The 24,371-nt window shown below is 42.5% G+C and overlaps 1 protein-coding gene across 1 annotated transcript in view; it reads left to right on the top strand.

Moving 5' to 3' along the window:
• The window catches only part of FKBP15 (FKBP prolyl isomerase family member 15), a 1,242,294-nt gene that overhangs the window by 328,593 nt on the left and 889,330 nt on the right, over positions 1 to 24,371 (top strand). The window contains exon 9 of the mRNA XM_044057970.1: positions 10,421 to 10,564. Within this exon, the coding sequence (XP_043913905.1) occupies positions 10,421 to 10,564 (144 nt within the window). The remainder of the gene's footprint in view (positions 1 to 10,420; positions 10,565 to 24,371) is intronic.

The following is a 24,371-nucleotide window of genomic DNA, read 5'->3' as shown; positions in this document are numbered from 1 at the left end:
TACAATGCTGATCCACCTGTCTTCTCTCATCCTCTGCTAAGACAGTTTCTAAGAGGAATTAAAAACATCAGTCCTCCAAGGAAACCTCCAGTGCCTACTTGGGACCTTAATTTCGTGTTGGAAAAACTAGCATTGCCTCCCTTTGAACCAGTAGCATCTGCAGAACTACAGTTCCTCTCTTGGAAGACTGCCTTCCTTCTGGCCATAACCTCAGCAAGAAGAGTATCTGAGTTACAGGCCCTCATGGCAGTACAGCCATTTCTTATTTTCCATCAAGACAGAGTCTCATTGAGAACCAATCCTTCATTTATGCCAAAGGTGGTATCTAGGGTCTCATTAAACCAAGCTATTCACCTGCCTACCTTCTTTCCAAATCCACAAAACAAAGGGGAAAAGCTTCTGCACACCCTGGACATACACAGGCAGTTGCGCTACTACTTGGACAGAACAAAAAATTACAGAAAAACTGACCAGTTGTTTGTGGCATATGCTGCTGGTGCACAAGGAAAAGCAATTTCAAAACAGACCATTTCAAAATGGATAGGGAATTGCATTCATTTCTGTTACTCCTTTCATGGAAAAACTGTGCCAGCTAACATTAGACCTCATTCGACCAGAGCCACAGCCACCTCCACAGCCTTCTTATGAGGGGTGGCTACCAAGGACATTTTAGAAGCTGCTACATGGAGCTCCGTGCATACATTTTCCAAGCATTACAACTTACCTTTATATTCCAGATCCAGAGCAGGCTTTGCTACGGCAGTCCTGCAGGGCATTTTAGCTACACCATCCTATACATAGATCCTCCACCCCCAGATTGGTTATGGTATTCTACCCATATGTGATGACTGCAGATGCATCCTTGAAGGACATAGTACAGTTTTGTACCTACCATAAATGTAGATGTCCGATAGGTATGCATCTGCAGTCAGGTTTACCCTCCCTCCTTCTCCTCTGTGGTATTTCTTGGGTACATTTCCCCTCTCATAGCTAGCTGGGGTTATGGTTATCTATTATGGTGTATTTGTTTTTATATATGTATATATATATTTCTGTGCATGTTTGGAATTTATTGCATTTCTCCAAATGTAGCCTTCCTTAGAGGGCACCTGGCATCTGGGGCAAGAAAAACTGAGGAAGATGGCGTCGGCTGACGCTTTTATACTCCAGGCACTCTGACGTCGGGGAAGGGGCGACATCAGCCGACGCCGGACCCAGACTTTGGAATCCGGCCGACCGAAGGGCTGCCTGAGGCAGGACAACCCATATGTGATGACTGCAGATGCATACCTATCGGACATCTACATTTTTATGGTAGGTACAAAACTGTACTTTTCTGGTTTTAGTCGTTCGTTTTTATTACTTTGTAGTGTTTTGCAGCTACAAAGTTCGAATTTTAAGGTTTTGTGGTTATTATACTTTGTAAATTTCCTCACTAATGTTGTTGAATCAATATTATTCCACTGTTTCTGTTAAATTTAAGTCCCTAGCCACTATTATTCTTCCCTCTTGTGTTTCATGCAAGAAATATATTAATTTGCCTAGGTTATCAGCACTTGACTTCGGTAATCTATATGCTCCTATAATTGTTTTATGTTCCAGGGTTGCCTTTATTGTCAGTTACACAGTCTGTAGTATTAGTGTTATAACTGAACATATAATAATCACAGGTCTCCTAACAATCTTTAATCCCTGTCATAACATCCACACCTGATTTTTTTTGTTAGAATGTCTGATGCAGTAAATACATTTATACCCTGACAGAACTGGTTTACAGTCATTTTTCTTTAACCATGTTTCACAAACAATATCAACCTTATGGGAATATAGCAAGTTTTCTCATAAAAAAAAAAATTACTGATAAGAAAAAAAAAACTATTGTTATTAATGCTCCTGGCGTAAAACAGCCATCAAGAGATGCATCGTATGTTGCTGCCTGTGAACTGTTAAATGTTTGACCGTGCAAAAATCCTACTTTGTGTTTTAAATATTGCAAAATATCTGCTGAAAAAATTCTCTTGTCCAGACCTTGACAAGTGCACACCATCTTGTCAAAACAAGTGTGCCCCAGATTAGGCTGAGATGCTCCTACACATTTCCTTTTTTTAAAAAAAGACATTTTTTTCATTTAGGTATTTACCCAAACATCTTTTAATTCACCGTGACCTGACTCTTTTCAGTGTTTGTGAAAAATAAGTCCTGACACCTGTACAAGCTTTGGCATGAAAGAGGGCTGTAAGTTCCCTCCTAACAGTCGCATAAACCTTGTGAATAAGATAATTTGTACCAATATAAATAAAAACAGATCCATACTTCCTTACATTAAGGCATTCTAAAGCCTTTCTCACAACCCCTGTTTTTGCTCCTGGCAAGCATAACATTATTCAGTGTTCATTATCTTCTCTGCAGGTGTAAGTATCAGATGTTCATCGTGTTTCACTGTTGCAGTCATTACTCTTGGGTTATCCTGCTGACAGTATACCCGCAGTCGGCCAGAGTTCCAAAGTCTAGGTCCGGCGTCGGTTGCTGTCGCCTCTTCCCTGACGTCAGTGCGCCAGGGATATAAAAGATGCAGCCGACGCCATTTTCTTAAGTCTTTCTTGCCACGCGGTGCCCGAAGCAAAAGCAGTTCGCAAGTGCCGGTCGGCCGACTCCTGAGATTTTCAAAGCTGAATTTCAGAACCGAAGTCTTCATTAAAGTTAAGTACCCCGTTGGGGAAACTTTTTTTTTTCTTGCTCCAGACCGATCTCAGAAAAAGTTAACAATTGTATTTCTTGTGGGAAGCAAATACCTCATAAGGATTTTCACTCTTACTCTGTATTCCTTGCCTAGGCCCTGATCACAACGTTGCTAGCTGTTGGTTTTGCACTAGATTCAACCAACACATTATCAAGCGTCGGTTCGATTTTGCATTTTGTTACTTTGGCCGAAGATTTAATTATATAACGCTGGTGGAACAGCCAACAACCGGAGTTTACAAAAAACACAAGGACAAGGATAGGCATCCGAGGTCCAAAACAGACGAAGCCTCTTCTAGACCAGTCGCTGGTTCTCAGTGAGGCGCTTTCACAGCCCCTGGCGCCCGCTACCTCAGAGCCACAGGCCACTACAGACTCCCATGTGGAGCCGACTGGGCCTCTGGAAACTCAAGGTATTGGACACTCGGAAATCAATCCCTCAAATGGGTCCGGAGCCACTAAGCAGGCATCAGCTTCTGTGGGTGTCTTCAGACCTACACAACTATATATTAAGCCATCCTCAGCTTCAAAGACTAAAGCAGCTCTAAAGACAAAGAAACAAGTACAGCATTCTCCTACTCAGACTTCCATGCCTAAAAAACAGATGCTCAAAATGGCCGAAGACCTAATTACTTTGATCCGGGGCTCCTATCCCCCTCCTGATAAGAGGCCTAGGCAAGAGACAGAGTATGATTCTTCTGATCAGGTATCTTTTTCCTCTGATTCCTCTTCTGAACAGGATTTCTCCATGCTTCTCTATGAGGATTCTGATGCTGAAGAATCCATTCCTTCAGCCTCTCCTCCTGAAGGACTATTCCTTTGGGGAAACGCTGCATACTATGAGGGAGCATTTCCACTGGGAGAGCCAAGATTTTTCTGAGTCTAAGAAAAGGCTCAGAGACTTTCTGCTACTTCCTCAGCACAGACCCCTTGCTATTCCACCTGTTCTAGATATTGTAGATGTATTTTCAGAGTCCAGCCTGTCCCCTGACTCTTTACCTCCTGCACCTGCTAAGCCAGACAGATACTACAGGGTCCCGGATTCTCATAAATTCCTATATAAAAACCCCGCTGCTGACCCAGAAACTATATCTCAGGGTCCCAAGGGGGTTAAGGCTGCTACTGCGAAAAACCCTGTCCCCTTTGATAGGGATTCTAGGGCTCTAGACAGATGGGGGGGGGAGTATACACTTCTGCCACCCTGGCTGTAAGGGCTTTAAGTTGTCAATTTCATATGCTTAAATATCAGCAATATTTACTGTCACTACTTAAACAGAAAATGTTGACAAATACTGAATGTTCTGAGAACAAGAAATTGCAGGATCTATTGCATGCAACTGAACAAGTGGGAAAGCATACTTTGCAATGTGGTTATGATTCACTGGAGGCCTCTTGCAGGGCCGCTGTTACAGGTTCTGTTATTAGAAGGCATGCTTGGTTAAAGGAACAAAATCTGCCTGATCATGTTAAAGCAAAATTATTAGATGCACCATTACAGCATGATACGTTGTTTGGTACTAAAGCAGAACAGATGTTGAAAAAATGGAGGATAAAGCAAAATCCATGCAGACAGTCAAGGATTTCTTACAGGTACAGCCACCCAGGTTTAGCAGGAACTGGCCTTCTAAAAATTGGTCCTTTCCAGTCTCAGACAGACCACAAAGAGGCAGATACATGCATCCTAAAGGCAGATCTCAGCCTCAAGGCTCATACAGGCCTAAACAATGGGGTACTCCTACCTCCAAAAGCGGAGAAGACAAATCACAACCTGACAGGAAACAGTCCCAATGACTTTCCTCTTCCAGTTCCAAGCATTTTCCTTTTGACAGCCCCCTTAGGGGGAAAACTAGCACTTTTTTTCATCAAATGGGCAAATGGTTACCCAAGACAAATAGGTTCTGAACATAGTGTCCCAAGGCTACAGGTTCCATTTCCACACCCTACCAAGGTCAAAGGGCATGCCAGACCTGCCACACAGTCAATGGGCAAAGGCACAAAAACAAATTACAGCCCTCATGGACATGAGGGTCATTCAGCAAGTACCACAACAAGAGCAGGGGCAAGGATTTTACTCCAGACTTTTTCTAGTGCCCAGGAATGACAAAACCTGGAGACCAATTCTGGACCTATCTGTACTAAATGTTTCTGGAAGTTCCAAAATTCAAGATGTTGACTCTTCAGCAGCTACTGCCCATGCTGGGCAAGAGGGCTTGGCTAGTAACGTTGGACCTAAAAGAGGCATACCTGCATGTCCCAATCAGGCAGTCTTGCAGAAGATACCTCAGATTCATAGCTGGCTCAATGCATTACCAATTCTCTGCACTGCCCTTTGTCTTATCTACTGCACCCAGGGTCTTTACAAAATGCCTGGCACCAGTAATTGCGTTTTGCAGACAAAAAGGAATTCAAATTTATCCCTACTTGGACGACTGCCTAATTCAAGCAGAGAACAAAGACACTCTTCTAAAGCATCTGGCGTTTGTAAAAAGATTACTAATTGGCCTAGGGTACACAGTAAACGAAAAGAAATCAAAACTAGTGCCATGTCAAGAGATATTCCTGGGCGCAAGCTTAATACAACTTCCCAGATGGCTTATCTCACGCCAGACTAGCAAAAACAACTGACTACTTACTTCAAGAAATTGGCAACAAAAACCCACTTACCTGCAAGGAAAATCCTGCAGGCCTTGGGTTACATGGCATCCTGCATTCTACTAATTCCATATGCCAGACTGCATATGAGGAAACTACAGTGGTATCTGAAAAGTGTTTGGACTCGGCATTGCCACAGCCTGGAGACAGTAATTGCACTCATTTCCTGCCTACAACAGGAATTTCGATGGTGGGCAGAAGCCTGTCACCACAACAAGGGTCTGCCATTCAGTTTACCCACAGCCAGACAGACACTGACAACGGATGCATCAGATTATGCCTGGGGGGGCCCATATGGCAAGGAAAATGTATTCAGAGCACATGGCCTGCAAACCAGATGCATCTTCACATCAATCAAAAAGAGATGCTAGTTGTTCAAAATGCCCTGACAGCTTTCAAGGACCTGCTTTATCCAGGACAATTACTAAAAAAGACTGACAACACTGTGGTCATGTGGTACATAAACAATCAGGGAGGTAGTCATTCCTACCCCCTCTGCAGACAAGCAATGACTTTTTGGGACACAGCATTGGCCTTTCAACTTCACCTGCAAGCACAATTCCTGCCAGGAAAAACAAATACTCTGGCAGATGAACTAAGCAGAAACCTCATGGATTCCCACGAATGAAAACTGGATCCACAAGTCTTTAGGATAAGGAAATGGGGATGCCCAGACATAGATCTATTTGCCTCCCCTCACAACTGTCGATTGCAGAGAATTTTGCACAAGGACTTGCCACAAGCAAGCATGGAAAGTGGACACCTATCATTCAGCTGGAAAAATCTAACAGTATATGCTTTTCCCTCACTACCTCTCCTTCCCAGAGTACTCCTAAAGGTCAGACAAGAGAAGCCAAAAATGATTGATTGCACCAGACTGGCCATGCTAGCACTGGTACCCAATCCTGAAGAGCTTGCCTCAAGGTCCAGCATGGATATTGCCTCAAACCTCTCACTTGCTGACCCAACAAAACAATCGGATCCTGTACAGCCAACTCAGGACCTTAAATCTGGCAGCATGGCGGATAATGTAGCCATAATGAACACTCCCCTTTCTAAAGCAGTTATGGATGTTATCTTGGAGGCCAGGAGGCCCAGTACCAGAAAGTCTTATGCAGAAAAATGGAAGAGATTCTGTGCTTGGAACCAGGAACAAGGCATTGACACGTCTGTACCAAACATTCCTCAGATTTTACAATACCTGACTGAGATGCTGAACAAAGGCCTTTCTTTATCATCAATTAAGATTCATGCCTCTGCCATTTCTGCACATTACAATATGGAACCACCTATCTTTAGTACCTCAGAGGGGCCAAAAACATTAGGCCTCCAGGGAGAGCACCAATTCCGGCCTGGGAACTCAATTTTGTTTTGGAAAAACTCACACTGCCTCCTTTCAAGCCAGCATCAACAGCGGATATTAAATTCTTATTCTGGAAAACAGCTCTGCTCCTAGCCATTACCTCTGCAAGACGAGTCTCGGAGTTACAAGCACTCATGGCTGTGGAACCTTTCATCATTTTTCATCCAGACAGGGTTTCTCTGAGGACAAACCCTACATTTATGCCTAAGGTGGTGTACAGTGTGGCCCTCAATCAAACCATTCACTTGCCTACCTTTTATCCAAATCCGCAGAACAAGGGTGAGAAAATTCTACATTCTTTGGATATACACAGGCAGTTACGTTTCTACTTGGACAGAACTAAAGCTTTCAGAAAGACTGAGCAACTTCTGGAGTCATATGCTTCAGGATCACAAGGAAAGGCTATCTCAAAACAGACTATTTCTAAATGGATAGGCCATTGCATCCGTTTCTGCTATTCTCAGCATGGCAAATCAGTGCCACCAGAGCAGCAGCCACTTAAGCAGCCTTCCTCAGGGGAGTACCAACCAAAGAAATCTTAGAGGCTGCAACTTGGAGTTCAGTGCACACCTTTAGAAAGCACTACCACTTGCCTCTCAAGTCCAGAGCAGGCTTCGCCACTGCAGTTCTGCTGGGCCTCATAGCCTCTCCTAATTCTATTTAGCCCAGCCACCCTTCCTCAGCTTTGGTATTCATCCCAAGAGTAATGACTGCAATAGTGAAACACGATGAACACAGTACAGTTGTGTACCTACCATAAATGTAGATGTTCGAGTGTATTCACTGTTGCAGTCCAGGTTACCCACCCACCACCCCCCTTCTCTTTGCTGGGACTTATCTGCACTTCTCTATCCTATACAATCTTTTTGGTGTATTTGCTTGTAGATGAAGGAAATGTTATTTTTGTGTAAGCATTTCTTTTTGATATATATTTTTCAGCCTACCTATTTGGGGCACCTGACATCTGGGGCAAGAAAAACTGAAGAAAATTGCGTCTGCTGCATCTTTTATACCCCTGGCGCACTGACGTCAGGGAAGAGGCGACAGCAACTGACGCCGGACCTAGACATTGGAACTCTGGCTGACTGCAGGTAGCCTGCCAGCAGGATAACCCAAGAGTAATGACTGCAACAGTGAATACACTCTAACATCTACATTTATGGTAGGTACACAACTGTACTTTCCTCTAACTGAATCTCCAGTTATAAGATTTTCTTTTTTTTTTTTTTTTTTTTTGACCAGATATGAAGAATCTTCAACTTCTAATTTGGTAATGCCCACTGTATCTGTTAGAAAGAAATGATTTTATCACCTTTAATCTTTTATTAATCCCATTTTTTCATTGCTTATTGTATCTGCAAGCATACAGTTCTCATCCAGCTGGCTTTGTACATCCATAACGTGAGCCGTGTTATCTTCTGACTTTATCTTCTTTTTTCTTACGGTAATGCTCTTCAATCATTCCATGTTCAGTTTTGATATCCTTATTTTCACCTGCCTCTTGCATATTTTTTTCTACCATCTCTTTTGTAAAAATGCTCCCTTGTTCAGTAGACTGAAGATTTTCTGGTAGAAAAATGTTATCATTCCCAGTAATCTGTGTGTTACATAACAAGCAAGTGTACTTTTTAGTATGTGCTTACATTGCTTTATAGGCATTTATCAGTTTCTTTTTCATCCTTGTTGTTTTTGTGAACTTCTTTCTTTCTTTTTTCTATATGATCTGAATCCTCGGATTGCTGAATACGTGTGTTCAGAATTGAAGTCAGTGGTATTATCTTGTTCAGCAGGGGTTGAGTGAACTTTACTGATTATAGACACTTGCTTTCCTAAATCTGTTCTATTTGCTCTGTGCCAAACGCCATTTATGTCATCAGTCCAGTCATTAATATATGTAATAACAGTTCTGCAAGCTGTGACAAGTACAATCGTCATCAGTAAGTCTAAGTTTGCTACGAATAATAGTAAGCAAATCATCCAACCTTTGACGTGAGGAACACAGATCACCAGTGTTATCAGGCGTTACCTTTATATATACATAGCATTTAGTACACTGTACAAGATACCTGTGCTTTAGCAAATCATTAGTGGTATACTCATTTAAGGAATCCATTTTCATCTGCAAATGACTAAAGAATTATAAAAGAAAAGGGTATTCAAGATCAGTTAGCACAGAATTCCCAGAGATTTTAAATCAACTTCTATGAGATTTTAAATCGACTTCTGTGAGATTTTAAATCAACTTCTATGAGAAAAATCACAAAAACAATATAGAACCAAATATTAAATTAAGTAAAGTTGTTGCTCTGACCATACCAGTTGTGAAAGTCTCAAAGTGGCATTCCTTTACATCGCACACGAATGCACACGGTAGGTTCTGCTCAGTCACTCGCAGTCACACTTCTTTTTAACAGTAAAGCTCTAAATTACAAACCAACACAGGATTGTTTCAGATAAGCTCTGGACTGTCCTTTCTGCAGTCTGTGTGAAATTTGTAGCAGACTAAGATCCTTGGGATAGCTAGAGTTTGCCTGTCTAAAGCATATCACCTTGTAACAACAAACAGTGAAAATTAGAGCTAAAACAAAATATAAATCAAAGTAATCTTGACTACAAGCTATCCCTTTCTTCCTGCAAACAGTGAAAAGCAGTGATAAAAAATAAAATATAAATCTGAATAAATCTTCTGTTACAAGGCAACAGCACAGCTGATCACAAACAAGCACAGGATTGTTTAGATAGGCTCTGGCGGATAAAGCTCCTTGCACTAAAAATAATTGCTTTTGGGTCTCGGATACTAACCTTTTAATTGTGTTCTCTATATGGATGCCAAGTTATCGAGTTGAATTTTTCTTAACATCCCTGTCTCTGACACACAAAAAGGAGGTTATGATCGGGGTCTATATTAGATAAATGAAAGTTTAATTGAACGCTGGCATCAAAAATCCCAGAACTCAATCACAATTGTGGGGGGGCTGTACCCCCCCCCCCCAGCTAAATATATATTCCAACTCTGAGATCGCACTACAATGAGCAAAGGGCAAATATTCCCATCTTCACTATACTGCGATCCCACAATTGTGATTTCGAGTTCTGGGATGTCAGATGATGTCAGCGTTCGATTAGATGAACTTTCGTTTATCTAATACAGACCCTAATGATCGGTGGTCCACTTATCCTCAGTAATATACAATTAACTTTTTGTAATTTTTGACAGTAGTGCTCCTTTATGTATGAGGAGGTGCTTGACTGACTTGTAACAAATTTTGTTTGTTACTTGACTACACAGAGCCGAGCTTGATGCCTGAGATGTTTTCCACTTTAGCTAGACTAGGATGAAAGAAAAATGAGTGAAGATGCTGTTTTATATTTAAAGCACATTAGCAGTTGGCAGTGTTGGAATATGGGCATAATGTTCTGTATTTGTAAATTTAGAATGTGGTTGAGGCAGGATAGCTGGGTTACATGAAGAGGTAGGGAATTGGGATTGAAACACACAGTGGCTGGATTAGTAGAAAGGCATTACTTGACTTTAAGGGAGACGTTTACAAAACATGTGGTTAGTAAGCTACACAAACAGGTGGATTGCTGGATCTGAGATGCATTTGCTTTGCTAGTGCTAATACCAAGCCATTTGTCTGAACCCTTTTTTTTTTCTATTTGTAGGGCTGGGAAGAAGGCATGGCAGGGATGAAGAAAGGTGGAAAGAGGCTAATTATCATTCCACCAGCATTGGCCTATGGAGCGCAGGGCGTAGCCGGACGTATTCCTCCAGACTCCACGCTCATTTTTGAAGTTGAAGTAAAGCGGGTGAGTTTCATTGTCCTCACTTCCATTCTGTCTTCATTATGTGCTTGTCGATTTATTTTATAGTGCAGTTATTTTCTATGAGGGTAAGATAAGATGAAGTTATGGTTGTCTTGAGACTTTTCTATGGATCCACTGAAGTTAGGGGATATTATAGAGAACTTCATATTCCTTTGATGAACTTTTTACACATACAAGCAGTGTCCATGAAAACAGCATGTTTGATTGCTGGGATCTGTGTTGACAATGTTATCACTGCATAATGTGGTCATTATGATTATGATGGTCAGTCATTTTGATACACCGCAGTTGCATAATGTCAGACTGCCGGTATTTGTAGCTTTAATAAACATGTTAGTACTGTACTGAAATCTACCACAGCATGCTGACCCACTGCTTTCATTCACAGCATATGACTTATTTGCTTTGATACAATGTTAACTAATCTTACAGATCCGGTATTGATGGTCCTTTCAGTTTTGCTCACAGTGGTGTGCCTTATCCTGATTGAGGTACAAAACAAGTCTGACCAGTTTGTTTAACTGACCCACATTTGGCCATACCCTTGTGTGTGTGCTGAAGGAACGTGGATGGCTTCTCAGATGGCAAAGGAAGAAAAAAAAAGAGCTTTTAGTTGAGCACAAATTCCTGTATTAGAGACACTGGCATATATAATTGTAACTTCTGTTTTACCGTAGTGTTTACTATCAGTTTGACACTATGGATGTTCTTCATGTTTCACTGTTGGGAGTCATCACCTGTGGGTTATCCCTGCTATGGTAGCCCTCAGCCAGCCTGAATACCAGAGTTGATGTTTTTTTGCATCTGCTGCAGTTGCCTGTAGTCTGTTGGGTCGTCAGTGCTATAAAGCAAGGCAGCTGATGTCATTACACCAGTCTTTCTTGCTGTGGAGCCCGTAGCAGAAGCAGTTCACACGAGTGCCAGTCGGTCGCTACCAGAAGTTGAATTTCAACTGAAAACATCTAAAGCTAAGTACCCCATGGGGAATCCTCTTTTCTTGCACTAACCGATGTCTGAAAAAGTTAACAATTGTCTCGCCTGTGGAAAGCCGATCCCACACCAAGACTTCCATTCTTACTGCATCACTTGTTTAGGCCCAGACCACGATGTCCCCCGTTGCCAGTTCTGTGTTCTCTTTAATGTGAGAACCATTTGCCGTAGGGCTCTTTTTGTAGACAGTTATTTTCGTGTCCCGTCTTCGCTTTCTGATATGACGTCAATCAACCAACAATCTATGGACATTCCAAAAAAACTTAGAGATAAAGGTAGAGGCAGACTGCACAAGGCTAAGCCTTCCGACAACACTACCGCTAAGCAGGTCGTCAGTTCTCTGGAATTCAGCCCCTGATGCCCAATTTGATATTTATGCAGGCCTATGCCAAGACCCTTTCGGAGTCTGGTATGCCGTGGAAATCTTCGACTTCCAAGCCTTTGGCTGTCTCTGCCTCGATTGGGTCCGGAGCCGCGACGCAGGCACCGGCTTCCAAGGAGGCCTTTCGGACTACCAAATCTAGACAAAAACTGACATCTTGGCATCCGACTTCCATTTCTCTGAGATTGATGGATTCTCTCAGGCCTAGAAGCCGGGCCACTTCTAGGAAATCTGCTTCTAGCCACCATCTTGCTACTGCTCCACCACCCCAAGCACAAATGGTTAAAATGGCGGAGGATCTCATCTCCCTTATCCGGGGTAGTCAGGCCACAATTCCTAAAAGGAAAAGGCACCCTTCTCCAGAAATTATGACAGAACAGGATTCTGAGGAATCAGACTATTCAGTTTTTGAAGGGGAAACAGCATCCTTTAACTGCTTATGAGGATTCAGATGCAGAGGAATCCATCCCTTCTGCCTCCCTTCCAGAGGACCTTTCCTTTGGGGAAACTCTTAACTCCCTTAGGGAACATTTCCAGTGGGAATCTCAAGACTTCCCACAGTCTAAGAGAAGACTTAGAGAGTTTCTGGACCTGCCCCAGCACAGACCCCTGGCCATTCCCCCCTATTTTTGAAGTGGTGGATGATTTTTACATGAATCCAGCTTGGCCTTTGATGCCCTCCCCTCTGCTCCCAGTAAACCAGACCAGTACTAGAGAGTACTGGATTCTCACAAATACCTGTACAGAAGTCCTGTTGCAGACCCAGAGGTCATTACACAGGGACCTAAAGGAGCTAAGACTACTTCTGCCAAGAATCCTCTTCCTTCTGTCAAAGACTCCAGAGCTCTGGACAGATGGGGTAAAAAAAAGTATACACCTCTGCAACCTTGCCCATCAGAGCACTCAATTGTCAGTTCCATATGTTAAAATATCAACAACACACTTTGGAACTATTAAAACAGAAGATTGCTACCTTTCCTGACTGTACCAGTTCAAAAGAGTTAGCAGATTTACTGCACTCTGCTTGTCAAGTGGCCAAAACACTCATTACAATGTGGATATAACACCCTAGAAGCCTCTAGCAGGGCAACAGTGACAGAATCTGTCATTAGGAGACATGTATGGCTGAAGGAACAACCTCTCCCTGATCATGTCAAGTCTAAACTTATTGATGCACCCCTGGATTAGGAACGCTTGTTTGGGGAAAAGCAGAAGAGGTGCTTAAAAAGATGGAAGACAAAGCAAAATCTATGCAAACAGTAAAAGATTAATTTTAGGTTCAGCCTCCCAGATTCATTAGGAACTTTCCCTCTAAGCACTGGGCCATATCTTAAAAGCTAACGAGGAGTCCCTGTTAAGCAAACAGATCCTGGATATCATCAGAGAGGCCAGAATGCCCAGCACCAGGAAGTCATGCCCAGGGAAATGGAAAAGATTCTGCTCCTGGAACAAGTCCAGAGGGGCCAGTACCTCCCATCCCTCTTATCTTGGATTATCTAGCAGAGTTGCTCAATAGTGGCCTCTCCTTCTCTTAGATTACAATCCATGCCTCAGCCATTTCAGCCCATTATGATTCAAACCCACCCCTCTTCTGTCATCCTTTGATTTAAGCAATCCCTCAGAGGTGCTTCTAATATCAGATCTCCCAGAAGGCCTCTCATGCCACCCTGGGACCTGAATTATGTTCTAGAAAAACAAACCTTACCTCCTTTCGAACCTGCTGCTTCTACAGAATTGAAATACCTCTCCTGGAAGACTGCCTTCCTACTAGCTATCACCTCAGCCAGAAGGGTATTAGAACTTCAGGCTCTCAGCTGTTGAGCCCTTCATCATTTTCCATGCAGAGAGGGTCTCCTTGAGGACTAACCCTTTTTTATGCCGGATGTGGTACCTGATCTGACCCTCAACCAAGGCCATACACCTACCCACCTTCTTTCCCAACCCCCAAAACAAGGGAGAAAGAATTCTACACTCGCTAGACATGCACAGACAACTCCGATACAATCTGGACCATACTAAACCATTCAGAAAAACAGACCAACTACTGGTCAGCTTTGCCCCTGGGGCAGAGAGGAAGCCCGTTTCCAAACAAACCATTTCCAAATGTATATCACACTGTATCCATTTGTGCTACAGACTACATGGGAACCCCCCCTACACAAGTATATCCATACCCATTTCACTAGGGCAGCCTCCACTTCCACAGCCTTCCTCAGAGGAGTACCCACCAGGGACATCTTGGAAGCTGCCACCTGGACCTCTATCCGTACCTTCACAAAGCATTACCACCTACCTCTTTTTTCTAAGTCTAGAGCAGGGTTTGCCTCTGCAGATGTTTTTCATGTTTCACTGTTGCAGTCATCACATTTGGGTTATCTGCCTGTAGGTAGCCTTCAGCTGGCCTGAATACCAGAGTCTTGGGATTTCTGTGTCTGTTGCTGTCACTTCTTCCATGACATCAGGTCGTCAGGGGTATAAATCATGCAGCCGACTCCATTGCATCAGTCTTTGTTGTTGTGCGGTGCCCGAAGCAGAAGCAGTTCGCAAGTGCTGGTCAGCCGATTCCTGAAATTTTTGTTTTAGAGTTTCAGTCCCGAAGTCTTCCAAAAGATAAGCACCCCATTGGGGAACCTTTTTTCTTGCTCTAAACCAATGTCAGTAAAAGTCAATAATTATATTACTTGTGGAAAGCAGATACCTCATAAAAATTTTCTTTTGTACTGTATTCCTTGCCCAGGCTCTGACCACGACATACCTCGCTGTCAGTTTTGTGCCTCCCATAACCCCTGCATAATCTCAACCTTATTTACTGCTCTTCTGTCTCCTGCCCTGGTCCTCTACCTTACTGATTGTTTCTCTCCCTCTGATCTCACCTTACTTGTGTGTGCCCCGCTCCCCTCCCTACCCCCAATTCCCACCCACCCCCAGGGGTCCTCAACCTCAACTTATACCTCACTAGACACTCCCCCTTTCTCTCCCTACCAATCCTCTTCCACTCTAATAATTCTATTCCACTATTCTCCTTCCTCCCTCTTAGCCTCTCTCCATAGATTGACTCTCTACTGGTACTTTGACTTACACTATCACACTACCTACATCCACCCTTTATTCACTAATTACCATGCCTCCTACACTCAAAGCTTTGTTCACACATATCTTACTCTTCACCTCTACTATAACCTTCCTAGCTATACCTTATTACTTCACCTTCCTTGAAAAGATTACTCTATATGAACAAAACCTTCACCTCCAACAAACTTTACCTACCTCTTCTCAGAAAACCCTCAATCATAGTAACATAACCTGTTCCTCTAACTTTCTACTACCCAGATACCATAGATCATCTCATACTTCATACTACTTAAACAAAAGGTACCCATATATCATCCCCAAGATCATTAAATCCCAACTTTGTTCACAGAGGAACCTCCTCCTACATGGTGACATTCATCCCAATCCAGGTCCTATTACCAACATTAATGTAAGTCCAAGTAATATGTCTACTACAATACCTCCATCCTGTACTAATTTAACCAACTCCCTTCTAATAGCTCACCTTAACATTAGGAGCTTAAATAATAAAACTCACCACCTCCATTCCCTCCTAGACTTACACTCATTTGATATCCTATGTCTCACAGAAACTTTGCTAAAACCCTCTACTAAAGACCAAGAAATCACCCCTCCTGGCTTTAACATACTGAGATGTGACCGCATAAAGAAGAAAGGCGGAGGAATAGCCATTATCTATAAATCTAATCTTCAAGTTACTCTCTATAATGAACTTCCACCTCTAGACTCCAAAGCCGAAATTTTATCTATCAAACTGCTAATTAACAACAATAAATCTATATATATAATTTGTTTGTACCTTCCCCCTGGAAAGAATTCCCATATCCTTGAGGAATTACTTAGTTCACTTTCAAACCAACTACCCCAAGAAACCATAATACTTGGTGACGTCAACATTGACTGGTTAACCTGTTCATCCCAGCACCCTACTAGCCATATAAATCTCTATGGGTTCTCACAATTAATGACCACTCCAACTAGAATTCATAAACCTAATAAAAAAGAAACAACTCTAGACTTGATCCTTATTAATAACCATCCTAACCTCTACACTCCAGGAACACTCCCTGATAATATTAGCGATCACATGCTCACTTATATTATTAGACAAAAATTGCATGTCCCAACTACCCATAAACTCAAGACATCTCGCTCAAACAGATTCTTCAATCCTGAACAGTTCCTCACAGAACTAAAAGCATGTAACTGGTCTCCACTAACCCACCTTGAACTCAATGAAGTTGTTACCTACTTTAATACCAATTTTCTACAGATCCTTGACTTTCATGCTCCCATTCGCACTACTAGGTTAAGATCCAAAACGGCACCTTGGCTAACAAAACAAACTAAGAACAAAATGATCCTTAGAAATAAAATCTGGGCTAAATGGAGAGCTACTAAATGTCCTTTAGATCACCTTCTCTTTAAACAATTAAGAAATGCCACCAAGAAAGATACTCTCACAGATAAAAAGGAATTTTATCTTCACCTACAACAAACTAGTCAACAAACCCCGCAAAGATTCTGGTCAGGCATTAATAAACTTCTTAATCCAGGAAATACAACTACTCCCACACCTTCTGGCTTTAACCTTAGCAACTCCACTCTGATCCCAGATGCCTTCAACAACTATTTTACAGAAGTTATTCAAACCCTAGCTAATTCACTACCCACTTCTACTCCTACCTTATCTATTACTTCTAATACCTCCTCTAACACCTTTCATATTCAACCTGTTGCCACATCTCTTATCTTTAAGCTTCTCAAGAAACTTAAACCTTGCACTCCATCTGCTGACCAACTCCCATCTGAATACCTACAAATTGCTGCAGAAGCTATAGCATACCCTATTTCTATACTTAATAGAACTATCTCTGAAGGAAAAATCCCCACCATATGGAAAATATCTCATATAATTCCCCTACATCAAGGGGGCTCCTCAACTGAGCTCTCAAACTTTCGGCCTATTGCCTTACTCTCCCCTTTATCAAAGATTATGGAAAGATGCATACACAATTTCTTTCCTACCTTCTACAAAACAGACTTCTAGCCAATTGTCAACATGGTTTTAGACCTTCACACAGCACTACAACTGCCCTCCTTTCCTTTACTGACATTATTAATAATAATAAGAACAATAATCTCCTCTCCTCTGCACTATTCCTAGACCTGTCAAAAGCCTTTGACATGGTTAACCATAACATACTTCTTGACAAACTAAATCTCTATTGTCTTAGCTCTCAAGCACTGCAATGGTTTAGGAGCTATCTCCAACACAGGCAACAAGCAGTTCTATGGGAGAATAACCTATCTTCCTTACTACCAGTAAACATAGGTGTTCCACAAGGCTCAATCTTAGGTCCCTTGCTTTTTCCTTTTATTAATGACCTACATGTAAACATTCCCCAAGCCATCTGCATTCAATATGCCGATGACTCAACTTTAATCTGTTCTGCTAATAATGTTTCCTCACTACAATCCCTTACTCAAACAGCTTTCCATAAAGTTGAAAATTGGTTTATGGAACATTCCCTCCTTCTAAATCCCAAAAAAAACAAAACTTCTCTTTTCTCCTACTCTCAAATCTTCCTCACCTTTCTTCTCCATCTCCTCTAATAATGCCACCTGTATAAGCCCAGACATGACCACTCGCCTATTAGGTATTACTATTGACAACCGTCTTAATTTTGATCACCATATTGATAACACCATCAAATCAGTTAACAAAAAAATAGGTACTCTCTACAGAATTAAACCCTTCCTTACCCCAGCAGCTAGAAAAACCATTGCCCAAACCCACCTGATCTCTACCCTTTTCTATGCCTCTGCCATTTATACTAACTTATCAAAAAATAACATTACCAAACTCTCTACCTGCTATAACAGTATAACTAGATTCATTACGGCTACACCCTTCAGAACTCACCACTGTCTTAACCTCAGACAACTGGATTGGTTAGAACTTAATAGCCACTTACTCTATCAACAACTAACTATCATTCATAAGTCCCTTTACTACCCAGATGCTACCCCTAGCCTTACAAAACTAATTACCCCTTATAAAAACCTAGCCACACTCCGATCTGCTAACAAACTACTAGTAGCCTCGACTAAATCTTACAATAAAGCTGGTGACTCATTATTTTCAAATTCTGTCGGGAAAGTCTGGAACCAACTCCCTCAAGAAATAACTAACATTGACTCCACATCCCTTTTAAAAAACATATCAAAGAGCACCTAAAAACCCACTGGCTATGTCCCTGTGCTAACCCTGACTGAAAACACTACCCCCTTACTCTTACTTCACTCACCCTCCCCTGTTTCTTGCCTCTAAATGCCACACTTACTGATACCAGCTACTTCCTTATTTTCAATCCTCTTTACATTTTACCTATTCTCTCTTTCATCTTTAATATAGGCAATTTTAGTGGCTTCCTAATCATCTCTTTTTATTACTCTTACTTTCTTTCCTGCTTACCTGAAATTTCTGTTTTTAACCAGCTGTTTCACTTATAGTTGTTAATTATGATTTTGGGTTGTCTAGTCTGTTTCTGTTTTTCTCTTTTACTCTTTTAGTATTACTCATGCTTACCATTGTATCATTTTGTACTTTTGCTTGCTATTGTCTTTTTTTATTGTAAATGTTTGCTTACTGCCTGTATTTTGAGTTTCTCCCGGCCTCTACTGAAAATGGATATATTTCCAGCTAGACTAGCCCGGTCAACAAATGTAAAATAAATAAAAATAAATAAATAAAATAAAACTTATTTAAGCAACGAACTATTCGTCGGTATATTTTCGCTTCTAAATATTTTGGTACTTGGTTCAATTATCCAGATATGTCTTCGGTAAGCCATCAGACTACCGACATTCTGAAAAAACACAAAGATAAAGACAGAGACAGGCCGCCTAGGTCCAAAGCTGCCGACGACGCTTCTCCTAAGCCAGTCGCCAGTTCTCCGGTACTCAGTGAGGCACTTACGCAGCCCCTGATACCCGTCACTTCAGATTCGCAGGCCTCTGCTGAGTCCCATTCGGAGTCCGGTATGCCGCGAGATGCTTCAACTGTGGAACCTGTGGATGTCTCTGCCTTGGATGGGTCCGGAAACACTGTGCAGGCACCGGCTTCTGTGGGTGTATTCAGGCCTACTGACTTGCATATTAAACCGACACCATCTTCTTCAAGGCCTAAAACTCGAACCATGCCTAGAAAACCGATGCCCAGACCGCATGGTCAGACCTCTATGCCTAAAAAACAAATAATAAGAATGGCTGAAGACCTTATTACTTTAATCAGGGGAAGCCATCCTTCCCCCTGTAAGAGACCTAGCACTGAATTTGCTTATAATATTTCTGACCAGGATTCTGAAATTTGTTTCCTCTGATGACCAGGATTTACCCTTGTCTACTTATGAGGATTCTGATGCTGAGGACTCTATTCCCTCTGCTTCCCCCCAGAGGATTTCTCTTTTGGTGAAGCCTTGCATACTCTTAGGGACCATTTTCGTTGGGAAAGCCAGGATTACTCTGATTCTAAAAAGAGGCTTAGTTAGGGATTTCTTACTCCTGCCCCAGCACAGGCCTTTAGCTATCCCTCCTGTACTAAACATTGTTGTTGATGCCTTTTCGGAATCTAGCTTGGCCCCTGACTCTTTACCTCCTGCTCCCAGAAAACCTGATAGATATTACAGGGTTCCTGACTCTCACAAGTTCCTTTTTAAAAATCAGACTGCGGATCCTGAGACTATTTCACAGGGAACCAAGGACATTAAGGCTACTTCTGCCAAAAATCATACCTCCTCTGATAGAGACTTCAGGGCGCTGGATAGATGGGGTAAGAAAGTATACACTTCTGCAGTCTTGGCCATTAGGGCCTTAAATTGCCAGTTTCATATATTAAAGTATCAGCAGCATATTATTGGATTGCTTAAACGGAAAATGATGTTGATTCCTGATTGTGCTGAAAACAAGGATTTACAGGATTTAATGCATTCTGCTAAACAGGTTGGAAAACATACTTTGTAATGTGGTTTTGACTCTCTAGAAGCGGCTGTCACTGGGTCTGTACTTAGAAGGCATGCTTGGCTTAAGTAGCAATCCTTGCCAGATCATGTTGAAGCGAAATTGCTAGATGCTCCCTTAAATCAGGACCGCCTGTTTGGCAACAAAGCAGAAGAAGTTCTTAAGATGGAGGAAAAAGCTAAATCTATGCAAACTGTTAAAGATTTCGTACAAGTACAGCCTCCAAGATTTATTTGGCATTGGTCCTCTAAGAATTGGTCCTTTCCTGCCTCTTCCAGGCCTTTTCAGTCCAAACCCAGAACCAGCAGAACACTCAGGCTTCAGTCTCAGGGTACGCACAGGACTAAGCAGTGGGGGTCTCCCACTTCCAAATCAGGGAGTAGTAAGACTCCCCCCATGGTAAACTGTCTCAATTACTTAATTTTAAAACTTTCAAGCACTTCTCAACTGACTGCTCCTTTAAGGGGAAAGATTGCACTGCAGGCAAAAAAATGGGAACTCATTACCCAGGACAAATGGGTTTTAAATATAGTTTCCCAAGGATACAGATTTCACTTCCACATGTTACCAACCCCAAACGGTTGGCCAGATCTACCCCCAAATCAGTGGGCAGAGGCTCGAAACCAAATACTCTCTCTCTCAAGCATAAAGGCTATTCAAACTGTACCAGAAGAGGAAAAGGGACAAGGTTTCTACTCAAGACTTTTCCTGGTACCCAGAAAAGACGACTCCTGGCATCCTATCCTGGACCTTTCCTACCTTAAACACCTTTTTGGTGATTCCAAAATTCAAGATGCTAACTCTTCACCAGTTACTTCCTATGCTAGGCAAGGATGCCTGGTTGGCAACACTGGATTTAAAGGAAGCATACCTGCACATCGCAGTCAGGGAAGCTTGCAGAAGATAACTACACTTCAAAGCAGGCTGCATGCACTGTCAGTTCTCTGCACTGGCCTTTGGCTTATCTACTGCGCCCAGGGTATTCACAAAGTGCCTAGCTCCAGCCATTGCATTTTGCAGGCAAAGAAATATTCAAATATACCCATACTTGGACGATTGTCTAATTCAGGCAGAAAGCCAGGACATACTTTTGAATCATCTGGCATTTGTACATTTGCACCAAAGGTGTTAACTTGTCTGGGGTACATCATAAACGAAAAGCAATCACATCTGGTACCCTGTCAACAAATTATATTCCTGGGAGCAAGCTTGAACACAACTTCCCAGATGACTTTACTCACGGCAGAAAAACAAATGCATTTGACAACGTACTTCAAACTAGTGACCACAAAAACCCTGCTATCTGCAAGGCAAATACTGCAAGCCTTGGGGTTCATGGCCTCGTACATTCTACTAATTCCATATGCAAGACTGCATATGAGGAAACTACAATGGTATCTAAAAAGCCTATGGTGTCAACATTCTCAAGATCTAGAAGCAATGATTCCCATCATACCTTGCCTATGGTTAGAATTGTTTTGGTGGGCAGAGGCCTGCCACCAAAACAGGGGACTACCATTCACTCTACCCCTTGCCACCCAAACCCTAACAACAGACTCATCAGAGTATGCATGGTGGGGCTCACCTGGCAGGGAACCGCATTCAGGGCAAATGGAACCCAAATCAAATGCACCTGCATATCAATCAAAAAGAAATGTTAGCTGTACAGAATGCTCTGACAGAATTCAAGGACCACATTCTTCCAGGACAATTAATGGTAAAGACAGACAACACCACTGTTATGTGGTACATAAACAAGCAGGGGGGGTACCCATTCTTACCTCCTCTGCAGACTAGCCACGGCTTTTTGGAACACAGCCTTGAGCTACCAAGTGTATCTACATGCTCAATTCTTGCCAAGAAAACTAAATACACTGGGAGATGAACTAAGCAGAAATTTGATGGACCCACACGAGTGGAAACTGGAACCAAAGACTTTCAACATGTTGATCAACAAATGGGGGAGCCCAGATATAGACCTGTTTGCCTCCACCCAGAACTACCAATTGGACACATTCTGCACAAGGACTCCCCACAAACAAGCTTGGAAAGTGGATGCTCTGTCCTTCAGCTGGAAAAATCTGTCAGTTTATGCCTTTCCTCCTCTGCCTCTCCTCTCCAAAGTACTACTAAAGATCAAACAGGGCAAACCAAGGATGATACTGATTGCACCAGACTGGCCACGCCAACACTGGTACCCCCTCTTGCGCAGTCACAGCTAGCCCCATGGCACCTGCCTCAGACCCCTACCCTGCTGTCACAGCAGGCGAGCCAGATTCTGCACCCCCAGCTTCAAACTCTGAACCTGACAGCCTGGCTAATTACCTAATCTCTCCGTTATCATCCCTCAGTAAACAAGTGTTGGATGTCATTTTGGAGGCAAGGAGGCCTAGTACTAGAAAACCTTATGCTGAAAAATGGAAAAGATTCTGTGCCTGGAACCAAACTCAAGGGATGGCCACAGCAGCGCCCAATTTACCTCAGATTCTTCAATACTTAACTGAGATGCTTCACAAGGGCCTTTCTTTTTCTTCCATCAAAATTCACGCCTCAGCCATTTCAGCTCATTACAACACAGAACCACCCCTCTTTTCTCATCCACTGCTCAAGCAGTTCCTCAGAGGGGCCAAAAACTTAAGACCACCCAGGAGAGCCCCAACTCCAGCCTGGGACCTTAACTTTGTATTGGAAAAACTCACTCTTCCTCCTTTTAAGCCAGCTGCAAGTGCGGAGTTAAAATTCCTTTCTTGGAAAACAGCTTTCCTTTTAGCAATCACTTCAGCAAGAAGGGTATCTGAATTGTAGGCCCTTATGGCAGTGGAGCCTTTCATGCGGTCAGGGTGTCCCTCAGGACCAATCTATCCTTCATGCCCAAAGTGGTATCCAGTGTGGCTCTTAATCAATCCATTCATTTGCCAACATTCTTTTCTAATCCACGGAACAAAGGGGAAACGGATACTGCACTCCTTAGATGTGCACAGACAACTTAGATTTTACTTCGACATGACTAAACCTCAAAGGAAATTTGAACTGGTGGCATTTGCTGCAGGGGCAGAGGGGAACGCTATTTCAAAGCAAACCATTTCTAAATAGATAGGCCATTCCATTCATTTCTGCTATAAGCACCATGGAAAACCTATGCCACAGGGGATTAGACCCCATTCAACTAGGGTTGCATCTACCTCTACAGCCTTTCTCAGAGGTGTCCCTACCAGAGACATCCTAGAAGCTGCTACCTGGAGTTCTGTTCGTACTTTCAGCAAAGCATTACCATTTGCCAATTTTCTCTAAATCCAGAGCTGGCTTTGCCACTGCAGTCTTGCAGGGCCTTAGAGCTGGTCGTAATGCTATCTAAATTCCTCCTCCCATCCTTGGCTTTGGGAACCTACCCAAATGTGATGACTACAACAGTGAAACACGAAGAACATAGTACAGTTGTGTACACTTACCATAAATGTAGATATTAGAGTGTATTCACTGTTGCAGTCCTGGTTACCCTCCATCCAACCCCCTGACTTCTTTTGGCTGCACCTCTATTCTCCTTTAGTATGCTTAAAAGCTTTTTGGTGTATTAGCTTTTTTGATGGTGGTATAACCTTGTGTGTGTGTATGTGTGTGTGTATATATATATATATATATATATATATATATCACTTCCCATTAAGGGGGCACCTGACATCTGGGGCAAGAAAAACCGATGTAATGGCGGCGGCTGCATGCTTTCTACCCCTGACTACCTGACTTCACGGAAGATGAGACAGCAACCGACGCAGGACCCAAAACTTTGATAATCAGGCCGACTGAGGGCTACTGCAAGCAGATAACCCAAATGTGATGACTGCAACAGTGAATACATTCGAACATCTACATTTATGGTAAGTGTACACAACTGTACTTCTGACTACCAGGACATACCCTTATCTAGATATGAGGATTCTGATGCAGAGGATTGCATTCCCTCTCCTTCCCCTCCAGAAGATTTTTCTTTTGGTGAAACCTTGCATACCCTTAGGGAGCATTTCCACTGGGAAAGCCAGGACTATTCTCAGTCCAAAAAGAGACTTGGGGAATTTTTTTAAACCTGCCTCAGCACAGGCCTCTAGCTATCCCTCTTGTTCTGGAGATTGTAGATGTTTTCTTGGAATCCAGCCTTACCTCGGATACTTTGCCGCCAGCTCCCAGGAAACCTGACCGGTACTATAGAGTACCTGACTCACATCCAAGAGACCATTTCACAAGGACCTAAAGGCATTAAGGCTACTACTGCCAAAAATCCTACCCCTTCTGACAGGGATTCTAGGGCTTTAGACAGATGGGGTAAGA

This window comes from Protopterus annectens, chromosome 16.part0 (genome assembly GCF_019279795.1).
Source record: "Protopterus annectens isolate FY-2018-M chromosome 16.part0, PAN1.0, whole genome shotgun sequence".
NCBI classification, from domain to species: Eukaryota; Metazoa; Chordata; order Ceratodontiformes; family Protopteridae; genus Protopterus; species Protopterus annectens.
The sequence above is the reverse complement of the archived record's forward strand: the minus strand, read 5'-3'. Positions and strand labels throughout refer to the sequence as shown.